Raw genomic sequence first — 26,306 nt, 5'->3', positions numbered from 1 at the left:
GTCTCTACATTCTAAACAGGGTCCCTCTGATGCCACTTCCCTACCTGGGCTCCAGCCCCCCACCCCAGGTGGATTGCAGCCTCCACATCTGCCTACCCCCCGTCCCTTCCCCACACAGCAGCCTGAACCTTCCTCCTGTGCAGGTCCCACAGGGCTCTTCTCCCAGGCCCCTCCTGGGACTTCTGGGACACTCCATCAGGCTCCAGTCTGGCACTCAGGCCAGGCCTATGAGAAACCCATTTCCCCACCTGCTGTGACCCCAGCTGCTTATCCCCCCAGGCTTACACAGCACTGTCCTCCCCACCCACAAAGTCCCAAGTTTTCAATTCTGGGAATATTTCAACAGAATTCACACAGGTGCATTCAAGTAGGTTAGAAATCCTAACCAAGAGCTTATATGTCCTTTATTATTGTTAAGAATGCAAATAGATTGTCTTATAAATAGGACATTAGGCCAATGGAGTATCTTTTACATATATGAACCTACATTAATAGGTCATTGGGTGAATATGATGTCTGGGACACTGGGACAAATAGGCTAAGCCCCTGGAGGGACAGCCCCTCTGCTGGGACCTCTCCCTTTGCTGCCATTAGTCATCCCAGGTCACCATCGCGACATACCACAGACTGGGGGCTCAGACCACAGGCTTTTCTTACTCACAGCTGGAGGCTGGCAGTGGGGATGAGGGCCAGTGTGGCTGGGTTCAGGTGAGGGCTGTCCTCCTGGCCTGCAGACAGCCACCTTCCTACCGTAGTCTCCCCTGGCAGAGAGCACTTGTATACGCTGGGGGCTGGGGGGGAAGCCTGCTGAGTGCTAGTGCTGGTGTCTCTTCTTATAAAGGCGCTCATCCCATCGTGAGGGCCCCACCCTCATGAACTCCTCTGATCCTAATCCCTTCCCAAAGGCCCACCTCCTAAAACCATCCACTGTGGGGGGGGACGTCAGCATACAGATCAGGAGGGACACGAGTGTTCAGTCCCCAACACCCCCCACTGGCTCCTGTGAGGTGTCACTGTGGGTGCTGCTTCTTCCAGGGAGCCTTTCCTGATGTCCCCAAGACAGAGCTAGGTAGTGTCCCATGTGCTTCTAACACGTAAGGCTGACCCTCTCGGCCTCCGAGGTTCTCGCTTCCTCTGCAGACGTCCTGGCCGTGTTCCAAAAAGCACCTTCTCACCTAAGTGCTCTCTTCACCTTTCAGGGCCACCTGGACCCAAGGGTGAACAGGGGGATGAAGGAAAGGAAGGCAAGCCTGGCAGCCCTGGACTACCTGGACTTCGAGGTAACAGGGTTGTCCTGGGAGGGACCTGGGTACCCACGAGTCCATCCTGCCTCTCCTTTCTCATTGAGGTAGATGATGGGGCTCCCTGGACGGTGCCCCCGGCGTGGCTTCCAGAGCTCTGTTCTGTCAGCGGAGGCTGTTGGTGTAGACAGAGGATGGAGCAAACCCCTCTTCTTAGGAAGGAGTACAGGAGAGGCCCATGGCTCCACCCAGGAGTCAGGGTCCACGTGGCCAGGGCCTCCAGACCAGCCCTCCCATATGCTCTGCCCCTCCATGTTCCCACTAGGCGCCAGCTGCCCCTGCCCCACCTTGCCTCCTGCTGAAACTGCCCAGGCTCACGGATGTGTCAGGAGCACCTGCCCCTCCATCTTGCTGCACATAGGGACAGCCCTGCAGACCTCAGGTGGTGGGCAGGGTACTCTGAGGCCTTCCAGGAAGACTCTTCTTAGACTCATCCTCTCAAAAGTCTAAGAAGTTAGTTTCTCAAACTTCACAACGGTGTGTTCTTGAGCCATGCAGCACACAACGTTTTTCCAGGACAGGGTAAAGATTTCAAAATGATGGAAGGAAAGGAGGTATAGGGGAGAGGGCCCGGTTATTTGTTTTAGGAATTATATCTCTTAAATCTCCAAGCATGTTGCCAATGCAGCAGAGCCAGGGGTTGGAAGGAGGAAGCCCCAGCCGGGCCTCCATGCTGGCCTCCCCTCTCAACAGAGCTCTGGAAACCGAATCGAGGGTGCCCAGGGCTCCCCAGGCTCTGCAGCCACCTTTTCTGCCTAATGAATCATAGGGTGGGGAGATTTGGGCACAGCCTGCACTTAGAGTCAGAATTTTGTGGCCATCGGACTCTGGGAACAGATACGCGGTGTCAGGAGGGGAGAGGAGGAAATTCCATCAGCCTTCTCCGTGGTCCTCCCACCCTCTGGAGGCCACCCGTCCCCTTCCAGCCATTTGACACTAGTGTTGGGGGAGTAATTGCTGGGAGACAGGTTTCTTGTGAAACCAGCTAGCTTTCCGGGCAGGAAGGAACAATTAGTCAGTTAGTTAAGGGGGCTCTGCTTTGCAGGGATTACTGTGGTCTTAGGTCAGGCCTCCTGGGGGCCCTGGGCTCTCACTTGGTGAGAGTGTTTGTTGATTCTGGCTCTCCGTGGTGCAATCAGTGCAGGCGGTGGCCATGGGGCCTCGTGGCCGGGAGCCCAGGGCTGACTGGGCGGCAGGCCGTGCGTCCCATTTATTGACCTTGCTGATCCCCTCCATCCTCAGCTGCAGCGCCTTTCCGATACCGCCTGTAGTTATGGAAAGGAAGGGATCTTCTGTTCTTTCTTTAAATAGGATGGGACACTGCTTCCTCTTCCTCCTAATGGCCAATGCCATACCCCTCTCTGAGTGCCAGTAAGCCCCTTGGATCCAGCCTGAGGTGAGGCTCACCAACCAGGAAGAGCCCAGCTCAGGTCTTGCCTCTGCCCTCTCCATGGAGTGCCCTTGGGTAGGTAGGTTACTTAACCTGCCAGGGCAGTGGCTCATCTGTAGTACAGGTGAGATAATGCCTCCCAGTCTGTTGTGAGCAGTAAGTGAGATACTTCATGCCTGGCACACAGAAAGTGTTCCCAAAAAGTGTTGGCTGACTCGAAACCTCTGGCAAGCCTAAGTAGAGAGACTTGCTAAGTGGGGCTGGCACCACCAGCACTCGCAGCAGAACCGGGCCTTTCAGTTGGGAGGCATCCAAGGCTAACTGGTAAAAGGGCTCACGGGGAAGGTCCACGCTGACCTGTTAGACGCTGCTTTTGTAACATCTTTGAGACTCAGCTTCGGAGGATCGCGGTTGTGTTAGACTGTTGAACCAGACAATGACCTCTAAGGACTTCCGGTTCTGAAGCTTTGCCATTGTCTCTTCTCTCCCCAGGTCTTCCAGGGGAGAGGGGTACCCCAGGACTGCCTGGCCCCAAGGGCGATGATGGGAAGCTGGGGGCCACAGGCCCAATGGGCATGCGCGGGTTCAAAGGTAATAACGAATCTCAGTGCACCCTGGAGCTTCTCTCTCCGCCAGGCCCCAGGCAGCATGGGAGGTTGGAGGGGTGGACCAGGGGTCTCATCCAGCCTCTGTCCAACTGAACACTCTTGGGCAAGTGCCTCAATCTCATTAAGCCTCAGTTTTCATCTGAAAACCAGGAATTCTCATGCTGCCTGCCATCTCCGTAGGCCATCGTGCCAATAGAGCAGGTGTGGGTGTGGAGATGCTGCGGAGGTGTGAGGGGCCTTACTAAGGTGCCGCCCAGAGCTGAAAGCAGAGGAGGCCCGTGGGGGCTGCAGGACAGACAGGCTGCAGGCCCGACAGCCCCTCCTGGCCAGTGCTGCGGGCTTCCCCGTGTTCTGCAACGCTCTGTGTTTCCCAGTATTTTCAACTTAATTCCCTTCTCAGATTTACCCGGCCGGTGTTTCCTCCAAGTGTTTTTCTTCCTATGTTCACTTCCCTTGTTCAGTTTTAGGGGAACGTCCTTGAGAGTCAGCCCATGTCTTTCCATTTGCTTTTAAGATCGCCAGACCTCTTGTCAGCGCTGCAAAAGATGAGGACGTCCGTTGCTCTTTCCCCAAGTTTTCTGTTCGTCACTGGTTGCAATAGCTCAGAAAACAGTATTAAGAATCATTCCCACGCCCTCGTCTGGGATGGTCTCTTCATCTTGGAACACTGGCAAGTCTTAGTCTACTCTCCAGTTGGTGGTGAAACCGGCTGAGGGTTTTCCTTTCTTTTATGATCCCCATTTAAAAATTCATTTAAAAACAGATTATAAGACCGATATATCCTTGTTGAAAAAAAAAATTAGATAAGACTGATGTGTTCCAAGGATAAAGAGCAAGAACCCCTCTTCCCGGGGGGTTCAGCTGTTATTCTTTACAATGACCACCGTGAACTCTTTGGAACACATCCTGCCCGGACTTTCTCTGAGTACTTACATATATATCGTTGTCTTTGTTTTTTTTTTTAATAAAACTTGGACTTTGACTTGCTCTTTTCATTCACAGTAAGCTGTGAGCTTTGATTGGCAGATATTTTTCCAGAGAGCCTGGAAATAGGATCCCCTGGGTATTCTCATGCCCTTTGAGTGGTGCCAAGGCTTTCGAACTTCTCTGTAGAGTGAGGTGCCCGCTGGGAAAAGAACTCTTCTCTTTTAACCATATCCTGTGAAGGGAATTTCAAAATTCCCTGGAAACTCTTGCCCGTGTTTTAATCTCTCCCACCAGAAAATCTTCCTGAGACACAAACGACCTGTATGTCCCTGAAGCCCACCTCTCCTCCTCCCCTGTGCTCATTAGAGGAGCTCAGATGTGAACTCCGGAACCCCTGACTGTTCCACAGATGTCTGTGTGGCCTTCTCTGTGCAATAATGAGTTGTTTTGAGTTTGTGTGCTGGATGCTCATCGTCTGTGCTGTACCTAGGAGGGAACGGGACACCCTCAGGCAGACCACTCTTTCCTGGGGTGACCAGAGCAAGTGGCCTAATCGCAGAGCTCCTGTCTCCCCTGCTGTGTTCTCTCGTTGCTGGTGGCTCCTGCCTGGGGTTTTCTTCAGTATTGAGTTAATAACTCTGCAGATATTTTTGTTTTCTTAACAATTCGAGTTTGTTTCTATTCCTAATACCCGTCTTCCTCCTGTTTCAGGTGACCGAGGCCCGAAAGGAGAGAAAGGGGAGCGAGGAGACCGAGCCGGGGATACCAGTAAGCAAGTCCTCCCGGGTCACTGGGTGCTGTGCCCACAGGGGTGGAGCTCGTGCCCATCACCATGAGGTTGGGGACCAGGGACTAGAACCACATGCTGCGGTCAAGTGTCAAAGAGGCTCCCTCCCTTCTGGGGGCTCTGCTGGTCCAGCAAGATATTGACAGAGCTCAGGGGCGGAGGCTGTTTCTGGAGGTGGTAACAACCTGTGCTTGTGTGGGTGAATCTGGAGGCTCCCTGCTGGCGGCCTCTGGAGCTGGCTGTGTATGATCTCAGTGCCTCAGTATTCTCATCTACAGAATGGGGACAAGAAGAGTCCTTGCCTCCTAGGGTCAAGGTGAGAGTTAAAGGAGTCGATCTATGTGAAGTTCTTCACCTGGTTAGGACCCGGGATGCGCCATTATCATCATTCCTTCCCATGCACCAATTCAGACCTCCTTCCTAAAATCATCAGAGACGCTTGCCAAAACTCAGTCACTGACCTTACGAAAAATGGGGTATTACATAGGGAAGAACACAGAAGCCAAGCGGAATCTCCTGTTTTCCTCCTTTGCCACTGAAGAGGGTGGTGAGGTTGGAGACACTGTTATCTGGCCGACCACCCAGATGCTCTGGTCTCCCTGCAGCGGGCACAGGGGGTGCCACCTTATCTGGCTGTGCCGCTCTCTTCCAGGGTGTACGTGTAGAATCTCGGAAAGATTGCCAGACAAGAATGAAGAGAGTCTCCCGGCCAAGTTTTAAACAAAAACAAAGCAACCAGCACGTCGTACTGCTGGCTCCGAACCGTGGCCGCCCCGCGTGAGGGCGTGAGCCCATTATCGCCTCCTTGGGCATCGCATTCCCGGCTTGGCCCTGGGAGGCCTGGGCCTAGGAGGGGAGCCTGCGGGCTCCGTTCTGTGGACCCAGGGAAAAGAGCCACTGCAGAGTCACAGGCTGGCCTAGACCGAGGGCCCCCCTAAGAGGCTGGGCATGAACGTGTTCTTGGGGTGCTGGGCTGTTTCTGACAGAACCCTGCCAAGGTAGCTGTGGAGATGGTGGCATTTAGCTCTCAGAAATAAACAGCTCTGACAGCTCGGGCAGGAAGGGAGGGACTGTGGGGAAAGATGACCTTTGAGAGGGAGATCAGAAACGCTGCCACATACCGGAGGGTCTGGTCAGGGCCTCTCTGGCTGCTGTTCTTCCTGCTGACTAGAGAAGAGACGGGGGTCAGAGCGAGCCAGGGACCGTGGGTATGAAGCACGCTGTGGTCACTGTCTACCTGGCTTCTGTGGCCAAGCTGGCTGGGCTCGAGGCAGGGCATAGAGTGGGGAGGTGGGAGCCCAGGGCCCCCTGGGGATGGGTGGGAGGCCTGGGGAAGGGCCCCCATTCACTTGGCCCTGGGGTCTGCAGACCACACAGCCAGAGGCCGATGTCAATCTGGAGGCCCCTCCCCGGGGACTGAGGCTTTCTTTCCTGCCTTGAAGAGACTACACCCCGACTGGAGTCCAGAGCTCAGACCCAAAGCTCTGAGCTCTCCCTTCCAAGACCCCCAGACGGCCTCCTGGGGGGTGGAACAGGAAAGTGAGGGCCTCGGCAGAGCCAGTCCATTGACAGGAAGCTGTTCACAACACCCGGAGGAGCACGGAGACACACAGGAGTCACTGACACCAAAACCGGAAGGCCATTACCTGTCTTCCCCTTATGAGGGGCTCAGAGAGGAGGCCTGAGTCCCACATCGGTAGGCAGGGACAGCCGAGAACCGAGTGCCTGGGTGTTCAGGGACAAGGGCGCAGGCCCTGGTCCTGGACAGTGGGCTCCTGGACAGCAGGTTCCTGGACAGTGGGGTCTTGGAGAGTGGGGGTGAGCCCCAGAAAATCCCTAGTGATTCCCTCCCTCACTACTCAGTCTAGGTCTAGCGATGGCGGAAGCAGGCGACAGGAAGCCAACCTCGGGGCAGCGAGCTTCCTTTATTCTGCAGTGAAGTCAGCCCATCGGTCCAGGAGGCTCATTTTCTGGGAATGGAGATGGGCCCTTGGGTTACAGGAGTTTACGATGAGGGCGAAGTAATCATTGGAGACTGTGGACATGCCGTTTGGACAGTCAGGGACCTGGTTGTGCAAGTTAAAGTTTTAAGTCAGGAAGGCAGTTGTAGAAAGTTTGAAACTCCTTGTCGCTGGGAAAAGCCCACACCTCGGTGCTCCCTGCTTATCATCTTCCTCTGGGACCCACTCTGACCTAGAGCTCCACCATTTGCTTTTCTCCCTGCAGGACTCTTCTACAATGGGAAAGGGTAAAAGTCCAGGGCCCAGGGTTTTGGTACTGGCCTCCTCCCTGCAGGACCCATTGTGGTCGGGAAGGGGTGAGTGTTTGCTTTTGGTGGAGATGCTGGGATGAACCTGGGAAGGGATGGAGTTTGCTTTTCCCCTCAGGGCCCATCATTAGTGGGTTAGGATGTTCTGGGAGAGGTTGAAAGTTTGGCTGATTTCCCTCCCTCCCCCCGAGTCATACTGTCCCTCTGTTTTTCCTGGGGAGCTGTCTTGTGGGGATATTATTTTCCATAACCCTTCACTAGGTGCCCATGGAAGGGCCCCAGATGGAGTGGAACGTTGCAGTGGTAGGTTCAGGGCTGAGGCCTGTGCCTGTCCCCTGACCTGTGCCTTCCCACGGCCTCCACTTCCTACCCTGCTGCCGGCCACGCCAAAGCCAAGCTATATTCAGACTCCTGCTGACTCCAGGGCACTCGGGTCCTGTCCCAGAGGTGTTAACTATATCCCTGAGAGCCGGGCTCCGAGGAGAAGCCCAAGGCTCATCTTTCAGAGAAGTGCGGAAATTCTGACAAACCCGGTGCCCACTTCTGAGACTCGCTTAGTCATTCCCTGGGCCCTGGGCAGGCCCATGATAGAGCCTACAGGGTGGGAAGGATGTTGTCTGCAGCAGACAGACAGGCGCCTCCTCCAAGAGCCAGTGCTGTTCAGGAGCCGCTGTCCAGGCTGCCTGGAAACCCAGCCTCTGCCCAGGGATGGGGAGCCTTCAGCAGTGCCTCCGCTGACACTTTTAGCGCAAAAACCTCAAGCTCCAGCAGGTGGGGATGTGACTGTACTAAAGGTCCAGAAACAGGATGGACACCCCCAGGTGGGCCGTGGTCCATGGGCGTGTTTGTTTGAGGAGGACATTACAGAGAAAACCTCTAGGGACCTGTGTTTTGAGTCAATACTGTAATATTTTTTCAGAACAAATGTCTTGCCATTGTTTACCCGTGTTTTGATCTGGAGTCATGGGATATTAGGGTTTGGATGAACTTCAGATCAGTTCTTCTCCCTCCAACAGCCCCGCCCTCCAGTTCACTGAACAGGGACCAAGAACAGAGAGGTGGAGGGACCCAAGGTCACCCTGCCAAATCAGGCCTAGAGTCCAAATTCTTGAGGTTGCTTGATGAGAAGCAAAATGATTTTGGTTGTTTTGTTGTTGTGTTCTGGGTTTTTGTTTGTTTGTTTGTTTGTTTTCAGGCAAAGGCGACATATCAGTCATTGCGTTAAATGTTTGGCTGTTGGACGTTTGGCCAGGAAAAAAATAAAAGTTCCACATTCGCATCTCAAGAGAGAAGGACGTTTGTTTTATCCTAGTATACGGTCTGTTTGAAGGAAAAATAAACAGTGTTTTCATAGTGAGGGAGTAGGTAAAGGATTCAATTTTGTTTAAGTCTCATGGCATGAATTTAAAGCAGGATATAAGTTCAGATTGTTTAAAAAACTTCTCTCCATTTGGTTTCACATGGAAAAAAAATATGCAGCATGACACAGGGTGAATTTTAAGCCAGTGTTTGTTGATAGTTATCATTGGAAGCTCAGAAAACCTTAAAAATGTTAAACACTTTGTGTATATTTTCCATATTTAGGGAAATTTGGAGGCAGGATCCAGTAGACAAGCAGCATACAACATAATTCAAAATAAATGATCAGGGGAGGGCTTTCTACACAATTTTCTGTCTCTGTTCTAGAGTAAAGGAGACAAAGAGAATCCTTGGAGTCTGGGAACTCCCTTCCTCCCATCCCTGTGCCCTGGGGAGTCCTTCAGGATGATGTCCCACCTACAGTTGGCCTTATCTCAAGCCTAGAGAGACAGGGCTATTGCATCTTTTATGGACAAGTAATATTTCTTTATTGACCACACATACAATCTTAATTTCTTAAATACCATGGAAATCCAAGCAGCAATGTGATTTAAGAGTAAATCAGGCTGTTTAGAAAAATGAACTGCAGCTGGGTGCTGTGGCTCATGCCTGTAATCCCAGGGACTCAGGAGACTGAGGCAGGAGAATCACAGGTTCAAGGCCAGCCTCCGCAATTTAACAAGGCCCGCCTCCGCAATTTAACAAGGCCCTGAGCAACTTAGTAAGACCTTGTCTCAAAAAGGGGAGGGGGGCTGGGGATGTGGCTCAGTGGTTAAGTGCTTCTGGGTGCAATGTGGTACCTATAAAAACGAAAGGAAAAAAGAAAAATAAACCACCCTCCTACTCTCATATGCGTTTGTACCTGGTAGGGTGAGAAGTAGTTCCTGCACCTTAGGCCACTTAGCTCTCGGGGATATAATACTCAGGAGGTATGTTATGCCCATCATAGGAAACAGAAGCTGGGGGTAGAGAGGAAAAAGGACTTGCTGATGGTCCCCGGAGTTCAAGGGACAGGCAGGACACCAATCTGGTGTGTCTGGCCTGGAATCCACTGTTGCTCCTCTGCTACCCCTCTTTGCTCACCTGTTATTCAGCCAGGGGTCCTCAGGGCCACTCTGTCCTGAGTGGGTTAGGATGAGGTGCTAATTCCTCTTAGCATTTCTCTTACTTGACTTTCCAGGCCACCTTCTCTGGGTTGAGTTTGCTCTTATTCACTCAGTCTTGGCTGTCCTGCCCCGCTGCGTAGCTCTGAGCTGGCCCAAGCAGACTCCTACAGAGTGGGCTCTGCCTCTCCCAGAAAAGGCTTCCCACCCCGTGAGCCTTCCAGGTGCTTCCTGGTGATGCTGAGGCACCTGCCCACAGCTGGCAGTGTTTGCTGGTGCCTTTGTTCAGTTTTTGCATTCATCCATCCATCCATTCATTCATCCTCCTGGTCCTCATAGCATCTGGCAATTGCTCAGCAAATGCAAACACAAAACTATACACGGAAATGTGAAAGGGTTCTTCAAATGACTCCTTCCCAAAGCTTGGGTCTGTCTAGTAACCAAAATGCCAAGGGACACAAAATTCCCTCAGGAAAATTGTCCTAAGGCAAAACCTGAAGCAGAACGGGGAGACACGGAGAGAAAAAGTCGATGTGGGGTTGAGATGAAGCCGAGCAGGTCAGGCTCCAGGGGGAGCAGGGCCAGAGCTGGCTGTGGAAAGGAGCAGAGTGGAGAGATTGATGCCCAGGAAGCGGGGCCTGGCCTCCTGTACTTCTGTCCTAAGGAAGATGGACGTGTGGACGAAGGCAAGCACCTGGGGAAAAGAGCCTTGGTTTATTCATTTCCCGGTGAACTTTTGTGGGAGGGGGCTATATACCAGGGCCTCGCTAAGGGCGGGTGACTCAGTGTAGCCCTGAGACAGGCTACATGCAAACGCAGTGCAGTGTGGGGAGGGCGATGGTGGAGGAAGCGACAGTCAGGGAGGGGTCCTTGGCTCAAGACCAGAGGAGAACGTTGGTGTCCAACAGGTGACTGTGGAAGGTGAAGGGGTCCCAGGTGCAGAGAAGGTACGGGAAACGGAAGTGTCCTCTGAGAAGCCTGCGTGGTTTGGCGTGGCAAGGGTTTGGAATGTAAGAACAAGACCTGGGGCGAGGGGCGCATGGGGAGCCCGTGGGCCTGCCAGTGGTCAGGGGGTTGGGCATGGCCTTGGCCTTCAGCCCTGGGAGGCCACCAGCAGGCTGAGCACGGGGAGGTGGCTGTGAGGAGCTGACAGGCACCTCGCCATCCTGTGGCCTTCCACACCCACCAAAGCCTGGCATGGTAGGCAGGCCCTTCCTCCCACGGACAGTCCCCACTCCAGTCCAGGTTGCCCCTGTGCTCCAGCCCCTTCTCCACCTTCAGCAAGGCCTGTTTGTCAGAACCGAATTTCTAGAAAACGAGACCCAACTCCATGGGCTCTGCAGGAGCAGCTTGCACCGTAGAGTAGCTCAGAGGAGAATGCCCAAGCCCCTTCACGTGCTGCCGCCTGTGCTTCTCCCCACCACCCACTCTCCGGCACCAGCGGGAAGCCCCGTGATTCAGTTCAGGTCCACTCTGTCTACCCGGAGGTAGTGCAGACCCCATGGGTTGGGCGCTCACTCCCACAGGGCAACCCCTCCTTGCAAGTCTGAGCCTCCAGAACCCCTGACCTCCAGCTGCAAATTAGGGGTTCCCAATTATTTGCTAGAATGGCTCCCAGAAGTCGGGGAAAGAGCCAGGGTTTCCAGGTTCTCATAAAGGTTACAACTCAGGAAGAGCCGGAGGGACGCGTTGTGCGGGATGTGGTGTGGTGGGCCACCTCCCCCCCAGCAGTTCCACGTGTTGGACAGCCTGGAAGCTCTTATAACCCCGTCTGTTGGCTTTTATGGAGACTTCATTATGTAGACATGACTGATTACATCACTGGCCCTTCTGTCCTTCTTGGAGGCTAGGGGACAGGCAGGGCAGAGGAGTGGCTGAAAGTCCCAACCTCTCATTGGTTGGTTCCACTGGCAAACAGCACCCCCACATCCTCAGGAGCTTTCCAAAGTCACCTCATTACCAGCATAGGTGTAGCTGAAGGGGGCTTGTCATGGGTAACAGGGACACTCCAGTGCTGTCTCAGAAGCCAGGGACAAAAGACAAACACAATCCACGATGTTTCTATCTCACCATGAGGTAGTCTCGAGAGCTTTAGGAGCATTTCCTGTGATCACATTATCACAGTAGCAAGCTGAGCTCCAAGACCTTTTCTGACCCACTGGTGGGTGGCCCTGAGGCCAGTCCCTTAACCTCCCTGACCACAATTTCTTTTTTGTTTTTTTTTTTTCTTTTTCCTCTTGTTCTGTGCAGCTATGGGCCTGGCCTTGCAAATGTTCTGGATTGCCAAGATTCTCTCTTAAGCCTTCCCAAGACTAATCCAGTGCCTCTTCCCTTCCAGGAGAGCTTTCAGACTGCCATGAGCAGAAAATAGTTCAATCCTGATCAATCCGTGGTGTTCTTTGATTTGGTAGCTTCTCATAAACTCAAGCATTAAAGGGGCCAGGTGGACAAATGAGCAAGTGTGGGGAAGCTTCCTGAGAGGCAGAAATTGCTGAGCTGGTCAAATTACATTCCTTTTTTTTTCCCTTCCCATAATAGGGGTTGAACTCTCACATTCTTGGCAAGCGCTCTACCCCTGAGCTACATCCCAGTCCTCCATTCATCTCTTCTAAATGGTATTTTCAGCATCCTTGGCCAGAGGGAGAGAGACCAGGGCTGGGGCCGGTGTCCAGGGAAGGAACCAACCAGGAGAAATGAAGCCCACGCTTGGGAACAGAGTGGTGTTAAGAGGTCATTAACCCGCTTGCTAATATTTGTCTTCTAAATATATGCTAAGTGAAAACAGGAACCAGGGGCCAAGGTCTGAGAAAGATTGCTAGTTGGAAAATAAATAAATAAACAAGCAATGTTTGGAACTTATGTTCCCAGTTAGCTGCCAGGTGGGGATGGGGACTTGGGAGGGTTTGCATGGTGACTTTCACTTGCTGCTGACTGCTCCAGCCCCTGTTCTTTCTACGGGGTAAGCGAGACCACCTGGCCGCATGCTTCTCTCTTCTGTGCGCCCCTTCCTTCCACTGGGGCCCTGCAGGCAGCTCCCGGGGACCGGCCTGCCCGCTTCCTGGGAAACAGGCAATGGTTTCTGGGACTTACCTGTCAGAAAACTCTTTAGCAATACAAACCTCAGGCTGAAGGTGAGCCCAGAATTTTCTCTAAAAACAGTGCCTTGAGACCACCAAAGAACTGAACTTTGGGTCTTTGATGTGGGTTTTATACCAAGACGGTTTTAAGTTGAGATGAAGTTGAGACCTACATTAAAACTAGCCATGGTTGGGCTGTTTGTTTGGAAAGCATTTCAAACAAATTTGGGAGTTATTCTTAGTGTTCGTGACCCTGAGCTTTCTCCCTTGGTGTTAGGAGGTAAGGCATTTTGAGCTGCAGATGAAGCCGGGGTGGCTGCCACTGTCTCACCTTCACAGACTCATGTCCCCTCCTGTCCTTTGATGCAGAACACACCTTTAGAGGGTATTTGGGACCAGCTTGAGTGGACTTACCTACCTCAGGGTTGGATTTCAGCCTGTTTTCTTCAGGGAACTGTTTGTAGAATTTACATGGAAGAAAGAGAAATGAGAGACCAGGAAGCCAGGGCCTCCCGGGGAGGTCTCCCAGGGCTGTGGCAGGAGGGGTGGGAGGGATTCGTGGCTTCCTCGCTGACTCAGGAGCTGGGAGGGTCACTCGCCGCAGCACCCCAAACCGCCACGAGCCTCCCTCAGGATTGCATTGAGCTCAACACCACCAAGACCCGACCACCCCAGTCACTGAGCTCATGTCTATTTCAGAACAACTCTGCGTCTTGTGTCGTGTCTCCTGTGACAGAGCAGGAAGCCACTGAGAGGTTAATCCCGGCCCAGGGTCATGGAGTTGGAGAGTTCCCAGCCCGGCTCTCTCTGCCCCTGAAGCTTTGCAGTAAGGGCTGGGGAGCTTCCTAATAGGGGACTCAGTTCTGGAGCCCGGAGTAGTAGAACTGGGGGGATCAGTGGGAGCCAAAGCCAGGAGAGGCCACTAGGCTGGGGCACGGGGCCTGGAGGTTGGGGCAATGTGTCCATAAAGTCTTCACCAGGAAGCGGGAGGCCTTATGCTTGGCAGCTAGGACGGCTTCAGGCCAGCCTAAGTGAGCGGGGCAGCCCTTTTTTCCTGGACCCCGGGGTGTCTTTCCAGTCCTAAATGCCCATTGACTCTCTGTCCCCTCGCTGCCCTTTAGGAGGCTCAGGAAAGAGGAGGGCTCACCAGTCTGCCCAGGGCACTGCGGAGAATTCCTACATTCCAGCTCCAAGCAGGGTGACTGGGCCTTGCTGTTGCCCTCCCCTGCTCTGGGTGTGCTCCCAGTCCTGGGCTGGCAGGATGGCTCCTCATTCAGTACTTGACATGACACATTTTGAACACCTGCTAGGCACAGCAACATGGGACAGCCACTCTCCCAGTTTCCAGAGAGCACGCAACAGAGTTGGGAGACAGGACGAGTCCACCGCGAGGCCCGTGGAGATGTTTCTGCAGCTCCTACCCAGCCAGGTCCCGAGCACTCCATGGGGCTGGCAATAAGAGACCCAGCACAATGGAGAGCCAGGTGTGGTCACTTTATCATGTGACTTGAAGAAAGTCACTAACTCTCTCTGAGCCTCAGCTTCCTCTCCTGTAAAATGGGACAGTAGTGACCACCGTAGAAGAAGGCTGCACAGATCAATTGAGGTGTCTAATAAAAACACTCTGAAGGGTCACCCGGTCCCATATTAAGTTCAGAGCAGATTACCCGGCGTTTTCTAAAGCACACCCACAGGCCGGGCCACAGTGGGAAAGCCATGCCCTCCAGGAGAGCAGGGAGGATGAGCCGTGCCTCCTTTTGCTTTGCAGATGGCTCCTGTCCTCCCATATGGATCACATTTCCTGTGGAGAAGTGTCACCCCAGCCTGGGAGGTGGGGCTGCAGGCCCGTGCTGCAGGCCAACGGGGCATGGGGAGTTCTTCCTTCACCAGAGAAGGAAAGTTCAACTTCCTTAGTGGCAGATGGTCCAAATTACCCCTGGGGCCCTGCTCTGCAGCTGCAGAAACGCAGAGCCTCTTTTCCCAGCCCCATGTTTATTTCTGTTCTCCACAAACTCCCTTCTCTCGTCCTGTTTTGCTTTGGCAGGGGGACTGCAGGGCAGGAAAAACAAACGGCCTCACTAGGCCAGACCAGCTCCACTTTCCCTCCTCTCCTCCCTTAGACCCACGGGTCCCTGGGCTCCGGGGCCCTTCTGATGGCAGCCAGGCAGGTTCCAGGCTCCTTAGTGACCCTTCCGTCTTCGAGCCCCACAGGGCAGGGTCCATGATATTCCTATAGGCAGGACACGGGCCAGGCAAGCTTTCCCGGAGGGAGTGACGCCTCCACGCCTTGTAAGACCTATAAGACCTGTCAACGGGTGAGTCACGTAGCTCCAGCTTAACCTGGTATCCATCCTCTCCGACGGGGCCCTTGCTGTGCGCACAATATCCCAAACTGTTCAAAGCCGTCCCTTGAACCTCCCAGGTGATTCCTATATGCAGTCAAGGCTGAGAACCATAGCTTCAAGACTAAGACGCGTTCCCTTAGGCCCAAAGACAAGAATACAGCGGACCCCACAGGGCTGTTGAGAGACAGATGGAAAGTGCTTTGCATTTGTGGCGGGCTCTCTCGATATTTGCCTTACGTGTTTATCCTGAGAGTCGGCCTCTGCTCTTCAGTCTGACTCTACCCTGTAGCAGCTCTGTGGCCCTGGGCAAATCACTTGACTCTTCTGGGCCTATTTCCTCTTCTGTTAAAGGAGAGCTTTAATAAGGCACTAATTTGTGGCACTGTTGAGAAGACTAGCTAGAAAATGCTCGTGTGCAGTAGACATTAGTTCCTTCACCCTTCAAGCTTGACTTGCAACCTCTCCTGAGAGTGCCTACCACCTGGCTTTACTGTAGTTGGGCTTGGGGGTGACTCTGAGCCAGGTGTGGACAAGTTCTGTGGACAGTATGGAGTTCTAAGGCCACCCCGGCCAGGTCTGAGAGATGTAGCCCTAGATCTGCTGAGGGGCTGCGCCGTGAGGCGCTCATTCAGTTGTACTGAAGGAGAAAGATAGTTTACATCTTGCTCTGCAATCACAGCTGTAAAACCCAAAGCACAGAGTGTAAATAAGGTGAGAAATAATTGGATAAAAAAACACCAGACACATCCAGAGATGCCAGTGCCCAGAAAATGAAACCAGATGCTCGGTTTAAATGAAATGAATCCCCAGAGATACTGTGGGTTCCCTTCCATTCCCAGGGGCAGGATGAGCAGCTGTCCGCAGTGGTCCCGAGAGGAGAGGTTCCTGTGTTGGAAGTGGGGCGGGGCCAAGGTCAGTCCCCAAGGCCACTTCACTCTGGCACTCAGGGCCTTAGAGCCGGAGATCTGGAGTGAGACCCAGCCTCCTTTGTCTGGACCCCCGTTTTCCTACCTGCGTATTTCACAAAGCAGCGAGAGCAAGGAAATGTTTGCTTGGGCGGAGAGTCTGCACACGTTAGGAGATTTGTAAGGTTTGCCCTGGGAGCCCAAGAGTGGCCTGGGCCTTGTGTGGAATTCCTGGGCCATTCCAGAGCTGCTTTGCTTAACGAATCACATCCAGTTTGCATTAGTGTGTAGAAAGTTGCTGACAGCAGGAGCCAGGCTTCTGCCGGATGTCCTTGTCCCCCTTTCCCAAGTACGCTAAGGAGCCAGGAACTGGTGCCCTGGGGAGAAGAGAGGAAGTGAGGAGGAGACTAATCCAATCCAATCGGAGGAGTGAGCCCCCTTGTTCCTGTTCCTCACACAGCACCGTTGCTCTGCAAAGAGCTTGTGGAGGATCTGATCCCTGTCCCTCCTGGGGCGCTGGGTCCAGGCTGTCCTGGACAGCACAGGGAGACGGCTCAGAGCTGCTGGACGGACAGCTGGAGGCAGGTGGGAGCTCACAGTGACGGAGCCCACCATGTGCAAGATGCCGCTCGCCGTGCTCCTGCCACCGCAGCTCCATGCACACTGACAGGTTCGGTGTTGAGAGACAGCTTTGGGCAAGGTGGAGCCGGCATTCCAGCCCCCTCCCGAGTCCAGAGCAGCCTCCTGCCCCCTGCCCAGGTTTTCCCCCCTCAGGAATCACCGCCACCCTCTCTGACTCCCTGAAAACGCACTGACACCCGGGGCCCACAGAGGCAGGCTGCCAGTCAGCCCTTAGATGGGCATGTGGCATTCACGGGTGCTCTCGGTGGGCTTCTGGGATCCGTCCTACAGGTGGCCCTTGTTGAGCCTGGAGTGAGACGGTCATGCAGAGTCCAAGGCCATTCTGGAGGTCATCACCATGGGGGGTCAGCTTGGCACTCTAGAGTCTCATCTCAGGCTAGCCTGCTGACTCCACATCGCTGCCCATCAGCACTTCATTGCAGTAGGGAAAGAATCTAGCGTGAACTGCACTCTACTCAGTTTACACAGAAGTGTTGATTTTGAAAGGGGAAATGACAAACCGGGGGGGAAATCAGCAGAGTGGGGAAGTGAAGAGTTACAAAGAGCAGGAAGGGGATTGTCCCATGGGAAACCACCTGGTTTGGTTACTGGAGCTTCCCAAGGTGTGGTTCCTGCCCTCCCCGGAGCCTGGGGCCAGGGGCCCTGGACTCAGGCGCTGGCTGGAGCCAACAGTACCTCTTGGGGCAGCCTTGACTTCTCCCAGGTGGGCATTTTGAGCGGGGCTGGGTGATCCTAGGATGAGTCTTGAGCTGTTGGAAAGGTCAGTGTCTCACTCAAGTCTTTATAGACCCAGGTTGAGGCCCAGATGAGAGGAGGACATGGAACTGGCTGGATTGGGGCCAAGGAGAGAACTTTTGCCATCGATCCCTCGAAACATGGAAAGTGTTTGGCAGTGAAGGAACGAGGATGAGATGGCATCTCCATGTCTCTGAGACTCCAGAGAACATGGTGGACCAGCCCTGCCCCTTTCCCTCCCTGGGCTCTCTGCTCTGCTGTCCATCCCACGCTGCATTGTCTCACACATGAGCTTTTGGGGGATGCCTCACATACAAACCATAATAGAGCTTGCTTAAGATGTCTTTACAAATAGGTGCTTTGAGCAAACGTATCTTTGCCCTTTTGGTTCTTACCCCAAATTTATCTGCCTTCCTCCTGTTATAGGAGGAATAGTTTATAGGGCTGAGATCAGGAAGGGGTCCTGAAATAGCCATCACGTCAGACCTTCCGGCACCACTGACACAGGCTGTTGATGAACCGATTTGCTCTGTGCTAAGTATTTTCTTAAACTCCTGACCCGCTGCTCATGTCTAACTGCTACCTCACCCAGAGGCATTCGGAAGGGTGTTCCAAAGGAGCCGCTAACAGAGGCCGGCATCCATCCACCTAGCCACCCTCGTCCCACCACATCAGACACGTGTTGAGTGCTTTCAGCCAACTAGACATCATGTCAAGTGCTAAGGGCTGTGGGCAAGTAAGACATGCCCTCCCCTCCCAAGGGAAGAGGAGCTGTGGGCATGGACCCCTCCCAGAGCTTCCCTGGGCCTCCCTCCAGCAGGACTCTCTCCACTCTTGGCCTCTTGGGTAAGCCACATACCCACTTCCCTTGGCATGATGACATCAGGCCCGGAGTGGCTGAGCTGCTGCTCATGTCTAACTGCTACCTCGGGAGCAGGGTCTAGGAAGGCAGGGATCTGGCCTCTCAGTAAGAGCCGGTCACTGCCTTTCTCTCAGCCTCAGTTTCCTCATCTCTAAATGAGAGGTTTGGCCTGGAAGCCCTTGAACTCTCTGCCAGCTTTGGCATTTTGTGGTCATCTCTTTCGTGTGACTCCAGGGCAAAAACAATACTGACTTGTTGTCACATCCTTAGCACCCAGTGCAACCCTGGGATATGGTAGGGATTGCATAAGTGCGTCTGCATGGGTAAATACAGGAGCAATGGGAAAAAACACCTACACTGATAAAAGGTAGGTTAAAGAGTTAATATAGACAAGGTAGCATTAGCACCCAATCTGTGTATAGGAATAGGATCACCCTGGACTTTCCGCACAAGCCAAGCCTGCTTTATCCTTCCCCTGCCTGGAATCATCAGTGTGTTCATATTAAAGTGCAAGCTCAGAGATAGCCATGTTTCATGTCCTCCTGTGAGACATGGGAGAGGCCCATGAATTTTTATGAATTTTGCATGGAAGCATTACTGCTCCAAGGTTGAAAAACATTTTTTTTTCATGTAACTTCTTAATCAAAATTGTAAATCAAATCAAAGTCATGAATCTCAGTCAAAGTCGGGAAGCAAATGAGTGGCCCCTGCTTAGAGAGCTCAGGAAGAATGGACGACTATGGGAGAGAAGTGAGGGTGTAGAAGGAGAACTGGCCCAAGAGCTAAGTGTCAAGTTCAGGCCCCAGCTCTTCTACGCACTGCAGGATGACCTTGGGTGAGGCACGTCACCTCTCGGCCCCCTTGTATGTCACAGGAAGACTTTGGACTATGTCATCTCCAAGCCTCTGCCAGCTGGCAAATTCTATGCTTCTTGGTCATTTGTAATGATTGGAAAAGCCCAAAGATTGTGTCATAATTAACTAAAATAGCTCCACACACTCAGCAATGGACATCTGTAGCCTACAACTAAGCGAATGCAAGTAGTTACCAGAGAGAACTCAGAAAAGGCAAAGCTTCCTAGTCCAGACCCTGCAGGTTCCTCTCCTTGACCTGCCTCCGTTGACCCTCCTCACCCTCTTTACTGGAGAAGCAGGTCAGGATGTGGGAGACCTGGGCTCTGTGGCAGGAAGGTGGATGAGGGCCGTGGGGCTGGCCTGGGAGAAGCCTGGGTAACAGCAGGGTTCCTCAGCAGGCTGGGGGACAGGAGGCCCGTTTCATGAGCTGGGCCCACAGCCAGGCAGAGAGCCTCAAGCAGAGGTTAGCAACCATCGACGCCCCAGAAAACATGTGGGGCCGGGGGGGGGGGGGGGGGGGGGGGGGGGGGTGACGATTGCTTTGATTCTCAAGGACAGGAGCCTGCCCCCTGTCCTGGAGTCCCCTCATCAGACCAAGCAGTGATGATTCTGGACTGAGCCTGGAACTGAGAGCACTTTTCTCTGACTGCTCTGTATAAAAGGGGAGACTCTCTGCCCCCGGGTGTTGGTGGGGACCATGGGCCACCAGGACAGGAGGTACAAGAAGAATAGAGACCCAGCCCTGTGGACATCTGGGTGTCTCTGCCAAGGATGGGGATGGGGGCAGGATGAATATTACAAGGACAAACTCTTCTCTAGACTTGTGAGCTGAGTTTCTGCACAAGCCAAGCCTGCTTTAACAAACTGTCAAGTTGGAACAACCTTCATTGTCCTCCATGTTTTGGGTAAGGAATAGCTATTCACATTTCCTCATAGCTTGGGTTTTCCAGCCAAGAGATGGAATGCTGATGATACCACTCCTGCACAGAGCTGGGCAGGGATGAGCCTTGTGGTCAATACTGTCTTCCCTACTTGCAAGTGGCAGACACGTGGACAGGTGGACCCCAGTCTGGGGTAAGGACCCATAGTAAGAGGAATTGTGTTATATTCTGATTTGGATTCACGACCCTCACCCATGAATCCAAATTAGATACCCACATGGAATGGAGGAGCAGTGCTTTCCTTGGGGTTGCTGATTCTCATTTTGTTCAGGAAGGATTTTCCAGGGCTCACCAAGGTGGGATGCAAAGGAGGCAGGGGGCCTCTCCATCAGTGGAGGGCAGGTATTAAGGGAAGTGAATGCCATCTCCGGCCCAGGGCTCCCATTGCTCATCATGGACGCTCTAGCCCTTTGCTCTCTCTCTCTGGACCATACCTTCCTGAGAAGTGCCTGAGTTTCACATAGTGGGAATCCCTGTCTTCCATTCTTATCCGCTGCTTGAGCAAAAAGAGGCATCTCCCTGACCCCAAGTAGCCCACATGCTCAGGGACCAGGGTTGGGCATCTGAGGTGAGGAAGAAGCTCCCTAGACTAACAAGTGTCCTGGGAAGGTCACAACCAGGCCGAGGCCGCCTCTCAGGCGCCATGTCTGAGTAAGTGGGAGTTGACGCATCAACTGTGGGGTGAGAGCATTTCCGGGCAGTGTTTGATTGCTCAGTGGGAAAACTTTGCCCTGGGGCAGAAACTGCTGGGAAAAAGCCAAATGGAAACCCTCTGCCCACAGAAACCCAAATCTCTCAGCAAGTCATGACATGCTTCTCAGGCTAGTGCTGGGGTCGCTGCTGGAGTGTGTTTGGTGACTCCCCAAGTACCCTGCTGGACGTGGCCTTACTGCTGGCCTAGAAAAAGTGCCATTCACCTGCAGGATGCCTCCCTATACCTCTTGTTCAAGGACCAGCCCCCTGGATTGCCACGTCCTTAAATTGGGGCAGTCGGTATTATAAACAAATCAAACCTCAGCCTACATTTTCCCAGGGAGGTAGTGACAGAGCTGAGATTCTGTTAGGGGAAGAAAGGATACAGAAAAATATACCCTAGGACCATATTCTATAAGATAAAGCCAGAGCAACATTGCATCCAGGGGAGGTGACACCTTTCTGGGGCATGCAGCATTTGTTGACCCAATGGGCTGGGGGTAGTTCACCATGGGAGCAGCCTGGAGTCTGGGGACCCGGAGACAAGTGATGAGGAACCAGCTCCAAGGTTTGATGAAGCGACACTGGGGTCTGGGTGGGGTGCTCTCTAGTTTACCCCAACCCCGGACACTGCCTCAGTCCCCGAGGTCAAGTGGCACTAGTTGAAAGAGAGTGGCCCACTAGGGGGTCATAACTTTAATTGGTGCATGAGGAACATGGGCCAGGGGCCAGGGACATCCTCGAATGTGACGCTGTGAGTTCCGTAATTATGGTTACCACATGTTTCTAATTTTTTGAAATTATCCTGTTTCCAAATATTCTTTTGCCACTTCCATATACATTGAAATCTCCAGGGAATTTAATATTGTCATCATTCAAATGACATTTTCCATCTCTTCCCATCTGTCACTACTCGTGAACTCGGGATTCTGCCAGTCTCCCCCACTGAAGCACCAGCCCCACTAGGGTGGGTCCTTCCTCATGGTCGTACCCACTGCTCTCCATCAGATGCTTAGTCCCTTATTTGCCAACAAGAGTAAAGGAATGGAGTGAGATCAGGCTGGCCAGAGCAGAGAGGCTGTCAGGCACCTAAATGTCAGCCCCGATACCTGTGTCACTTTTGGCCTCTTCCTGTTACTGTGACTCTGACTTGACACCCTGCATACCGCCTGTGCCAGAACCCACAGCATCCTCCTGCCAACCCCCACGCACACTGACCTCACCCTGAGGCTTCTGTGTCAACCTCCTGATGTGGCACAGCCCCCTGCCATGTGACGCACTGCTGATAAAGATGATTTCAGCCATCTACACAACACCCCTGTGAAGCAGGGGTTGTCCCCATCTCACAGTGGGGGAAATGCCCTCAGAGAGGCCAGAAGACTTCTGTAAGGTCACTAGAGTAGGAAAAAAGAAGAGGCCCCAGTGAGTCTGGCACCTTCAGAGCTCTCTTTGAATATCACTAAATTTCACTGATTCTGTGACATACATTTCGGCATCTCTGAAGTCAGAAAGCATCCAGCAATTGATGTCATTTGCCACCATAGCTGGCAAAGGTTCCCCTCTTAATGGTATTTAAAATAGGGAGGTGCTTCATAACAAGGGGCGTCTAGGTTTGGTCGACCACTTGCTGTCTCTCACAGAGCATCAGGGGCAGAGTCAGAATCCACACCCAGGCAGGTCTCTCTGGCTTCAAGCACTTTCGTACCCACAGCCTTAACTGTCCCTTGGTTTTCTGTGTTCCTCCTACATCCCCCTCCCTGACAAGTGTGGCTGCCTGGTCACCAGGCTTCAAAAGATCAAGAGGAACCCAGCAGCCTCACTCCTTGGTATTTACCCAAATGAGTTCAGACTTCTCATTGACTCCAAAACCTGCACATGGATGTTTATAGCAGCTTCATTCATTCAGAAAAACCGAGATGCCCTTTGGTGGGTGAATGGATAAACACACTGCAGCCTCTCCAAACAATGTTGACCAGCCCTGGGGAGAATGGAACTAGCAAGCTGTGAGAAGACACGAAGGAAAAGTGAACGAGTCTTGCTCAGGCAAAGAAGCCGGTCAGAAAAGGCTGCATGCAGCTTGATTCAAGTTGGAATTGAGAACTATGGGGGCAACCACAGAAGAGGGCAAAGCTCCGTGGCTGCCGGGTTGAGGTTCTCAGGCACTGGAGCTACAACGTGTGACACAGTGATGGTGGGCACGTCTCATCATACGTTTGTTCAAACCCACAGAATGTGCAAAATTAAGAATGAACCTAGGGGGAAGCTGTGGACTTCGGGTAATGACAAGGTGTCAATCAATGGAGGCTTGTCATTTGTAACAAATGTCCCATTCTGGTGGGGGATGTTGATCTCTGTACCTTCCAGCCAATTGAGAACCTGAAAGTCTTAGAAACAACAACAAAAAAAGAAAGAAAGAAAAGAAGGAAATGGGGGTGAAGGAGGCTGACCGCGGGCAGCAGGGACACCCTGTTTCTGTGGCTGCAGCCCAGCCTGCTCTTTCCTCCCGCCTGGAGGGAGGAGAGTCAGGAGGTGCAGGTGGGGGTCCAGACCCAGGTGGTGACTCAGTCTCCCGGCAGGTGGTGCAGATGTCACGATGATCCGCCTGGTGAATGGCTCCGGTCTGCATGAGGGCCGCGTGGAGGTGTACCACGACCGGCGCTGGGGCACCGTGTGCGATGATGGCTGGGACAAGAAGGACGGGGACGTGGTGTGCCGCATGCTGGGCTTCCGTGGCGCCGAGGAGGTGTACCGGACGGCTCGCTTCGGGCAAGGTAAGTGCTGCAGAGCAAAAAGACTGGGGAGAGGGCCCGCTGGTCCTAGCCCTGGTCTCCGCTCTCCTCTCCGACGCCCCAGCTCCTCTGCTGCGATCCTGCCATCCCCCAGGCACGCAGCCAACACTCAGGCTTGTCTCCTCTCTCCCCTCCTGGCCCTTGTTCTCCATCCTGTGTCTCAGGCGCATGACTAGTCCCTTCCCACTGGATAGCTTCTCGGATCTTTGCAGCTTGCTTTCTCACCCCGGCCACACCTTTGTGCAAACTTGACAGCTATACAGCACTCAGCGATGGTGTTCCAAACGTGTTACACATATTCACTCACTGAGTCCTTACCGCAGTAAGGACATAGAGATTTCATCCCCCTTTCCAAAGAGGAAACTGAGGTACAGATAGGGTGGGTAACTTGCCCAAGGTCCCACAGCTGGCAAGTGGCAGAACCTGTCATCAGACCCAGGTAGGGATCTCAGGAGTCCATGTCCTACCCACTCTGTCTCTGCCTCTCTGACCCTTTTCTTCTCCAGATGAACACCCCCAGATGTTCCATCTCGCCCTCATATGACAAGAAGATGTCCTCCTTGGCCATTCTGTGGCTTTCCTTTTGACTTGCCTGGGCACATCCCCCTTCCTACAGATGGGACAAGAGGCTTGGGGCAAAGGGCCAAGACTCTAACCCTCAGCAGCAGCCAGCTGTAACCATTCTTTCTTTTCCTGTTACAAGGCCCCAGCTCCGGTCTCCAGTCACCCCACCACGGCTGTCTCTCAAACTCAGCCCTTTTCTGCCAGGACAGCTGTGGCAAATACCATTGACTGGTGCCTTGAGCATCCGGAATTTATTTCCTCTCCATTCCAGAGGGGAAGTCCAAGATCACGGTGTTGGCAGAGGGGTTCCTCTGGGGCCTCCCCCACTGGCTTCAGATGGCATCTCCGCCTTGTGTTCTCAGGTGGTCTTCCTTCTTCGTGTGTGTCCTGATCTCTCTGCTAAGGACACCAGTCCTATCCGATTAGGGCCCATTATAATGACCTCATTTTACCTTAATTGTCTGACGTCTTCTCCAAATACAGTCACCTTCTGAACTATGGAGAGTCAGGACTGCGCCATGTGACTTCTGGAAGGAGACAAATCAGCCGAAAGCCCTCGGCATGCTTTCTACAGTCACCGTCTTAATCCCATGTGGGTTGCTATTGCAAAATATCAGAAGCTGGGTAGCTCATCAATAACTGGGCCTGGTGGCAGATGCCTGTAATCTCAACACCTTGGGAGGCTGAGGCTGGAGCAACTTAGCAAGACCCTGTCTCAAGTAAAAAGGAAAGAGCTGGGAATATAGCATAGTGGTAGGGCACCCTGGACTCAATCCTCAGTGCCACACAAAACAATAATACAGCAATTTATTTCTCACAGTTCTGGAGTCTGCAAAGCCCAAGATCAAAGCCCCAGTAGATCCACACTCTGGTGATGGGGCTCTTCCAGGCTCACAGAGAGCTCTGGCTGAGTCCCCAGAGATGGAAGGATCAAGGAAGCACTCCAGGGTGTCTTTTTGAGGACACTAATCTTGTTCATGAGGGCTCCACCCACATGACCTGATCACCTCCCAAAGGCCTCATAATACCCTCACCTTGGGGCTTAGATTTTTAATATGTGAATTTGGGTGAACATAGCATTCAGTCTGCTGTGACCACCACCCACACACAGACAGCAAGGAGCATTCACTACACACCTGCCAATGTGGCTGAATGCCCATAGTACCCACCTCCACCCACACTCAAGCACACACATTCACACTCACGTGTGCTCTCTCTTCTGCAAGACCTTGAACGTGAAGAAACCTGGGTTGACTCAAAACCAATACCCCGGTTCTGAGGAATCCTGCGCTCCCCACACCTGTTTAGTAGTGACCTGTCCCTTGGCTGTGTGGTCTTGGGCCTGCTGTTTCTCACTCTGGGTCTTGTGTCCTCGTCTTTAAGTAAAGGGCTTGCAGGATCTGTGATTGCTGTCCAGTCTGGGCCCTGGGAGTTAGGACACTGCTGCTCTCCTCTCAGGAACATCAGCACTGTGCTGAGGGGTGGGATTTGGCCTGGTCCTCCCACACTCAGGAGCCAGGTCTCTCTGCAGGTGTGGACGGCAGCAGCCCACCATAGCAGCTCTTTGTTAGTGGACTTGAGCTGGGCATGTGTGCTGTCATGCCCCAGGTAGCAACTATCTGGTGCCATCCCAACCTTGTGCTAAATGGCTACAGGGACTCTGTTCAGCATGAGGGGAGAGGGTGGCATGTCCTCTCTAGATGGGGAAATAGTCAGGACACATCCATACTGGCCCTGGAACCTCTATCCTCAACCCCAGGATGCAGTTCCTGCTTGGAAGCTCAACTTTGGGTGCCCTTTGCATCTGCTGAAACTGGGGGTGCCTGCTGAGACAGCTGGCAGGAAACACCTGGGCAACGCCACACGTACTGGCCTCTCCACCCAAAAGCCAGAGTGCATGGGGACTTCAGAGGCATACAGTGCCATGGGGGGTAGCCCGCAGAGAGCACCTCCCTCCCCCACAGCTTTGAGCTGCATTCCAGTCTGATTCTTCAAGGAATCCTGTCACAGCATCTCCCCGAGGAAGAAGAGAGAGTCCTTGCTCTTTGGTTTCAGGATCCATCCAGTGAGGACTCCTTCCTAATAAGAGGAAGCGAAACCATAGACTCTTCTCAAGAAGTCCAAACAGACACTTTGAAGGTGGTGGCAGTCTTGG

The 26,306-nt window shown here is 53.2% G+C and overlaps 1 protein-coding gene across 2 annotated transcripts in view; it reads left to right on the top strand.

Moving 5' to 3' along the window:
• Scara5 (scavenger receptor class A member 5) overlaps nt 1–26,306 on the top strand; it is a 106,086-nt gene that overhangs the window by 71,731 nt on the left and 8,049 nt on the right. For both annotated transcript variants that reach the window (XM_046442954.2, XM_046442955.2), the window contains 4 exons: nt 1,200–1,280; nt 3,184–3,282; nt 4,938–4,994; nt 23,375–23,569. In XM_046442954.2, the coding sequence (XP_046298910.1) occupies nt 1,200–1,280; nt 3,184–3,282; nt 4,938–4,994; nt 23,375–23,569 (432 nt within the window). The remainder of the gene's footprint in view (nt 1–1,199; nt 1,281–3,183; nt 3,283–4,937; nt 4,995–23,374; nt 23,570–26,306) is intronic.

The sequence above is a fragment of the Marmota monax genome, unplaced genomic scaffold (assembly GCF_021218885.2).
Source record: "Marmota monax isolate L192 unplaced genomic scaffold, Marmota_monax_Labrador192_F-V1.1 WCK01_AAM20220418_F8-fsc00344, whole genome shotgun sequence".
Classification (NCBI taxonomy): Eukaryota; Metazoa; Chordata; class Mammalia; order Rodentia; family Sciuridae; genus Marmota; species Marmota monax.
This window is presented reverse-complemented; position numbering and strand designations above follow the sequence as displayed.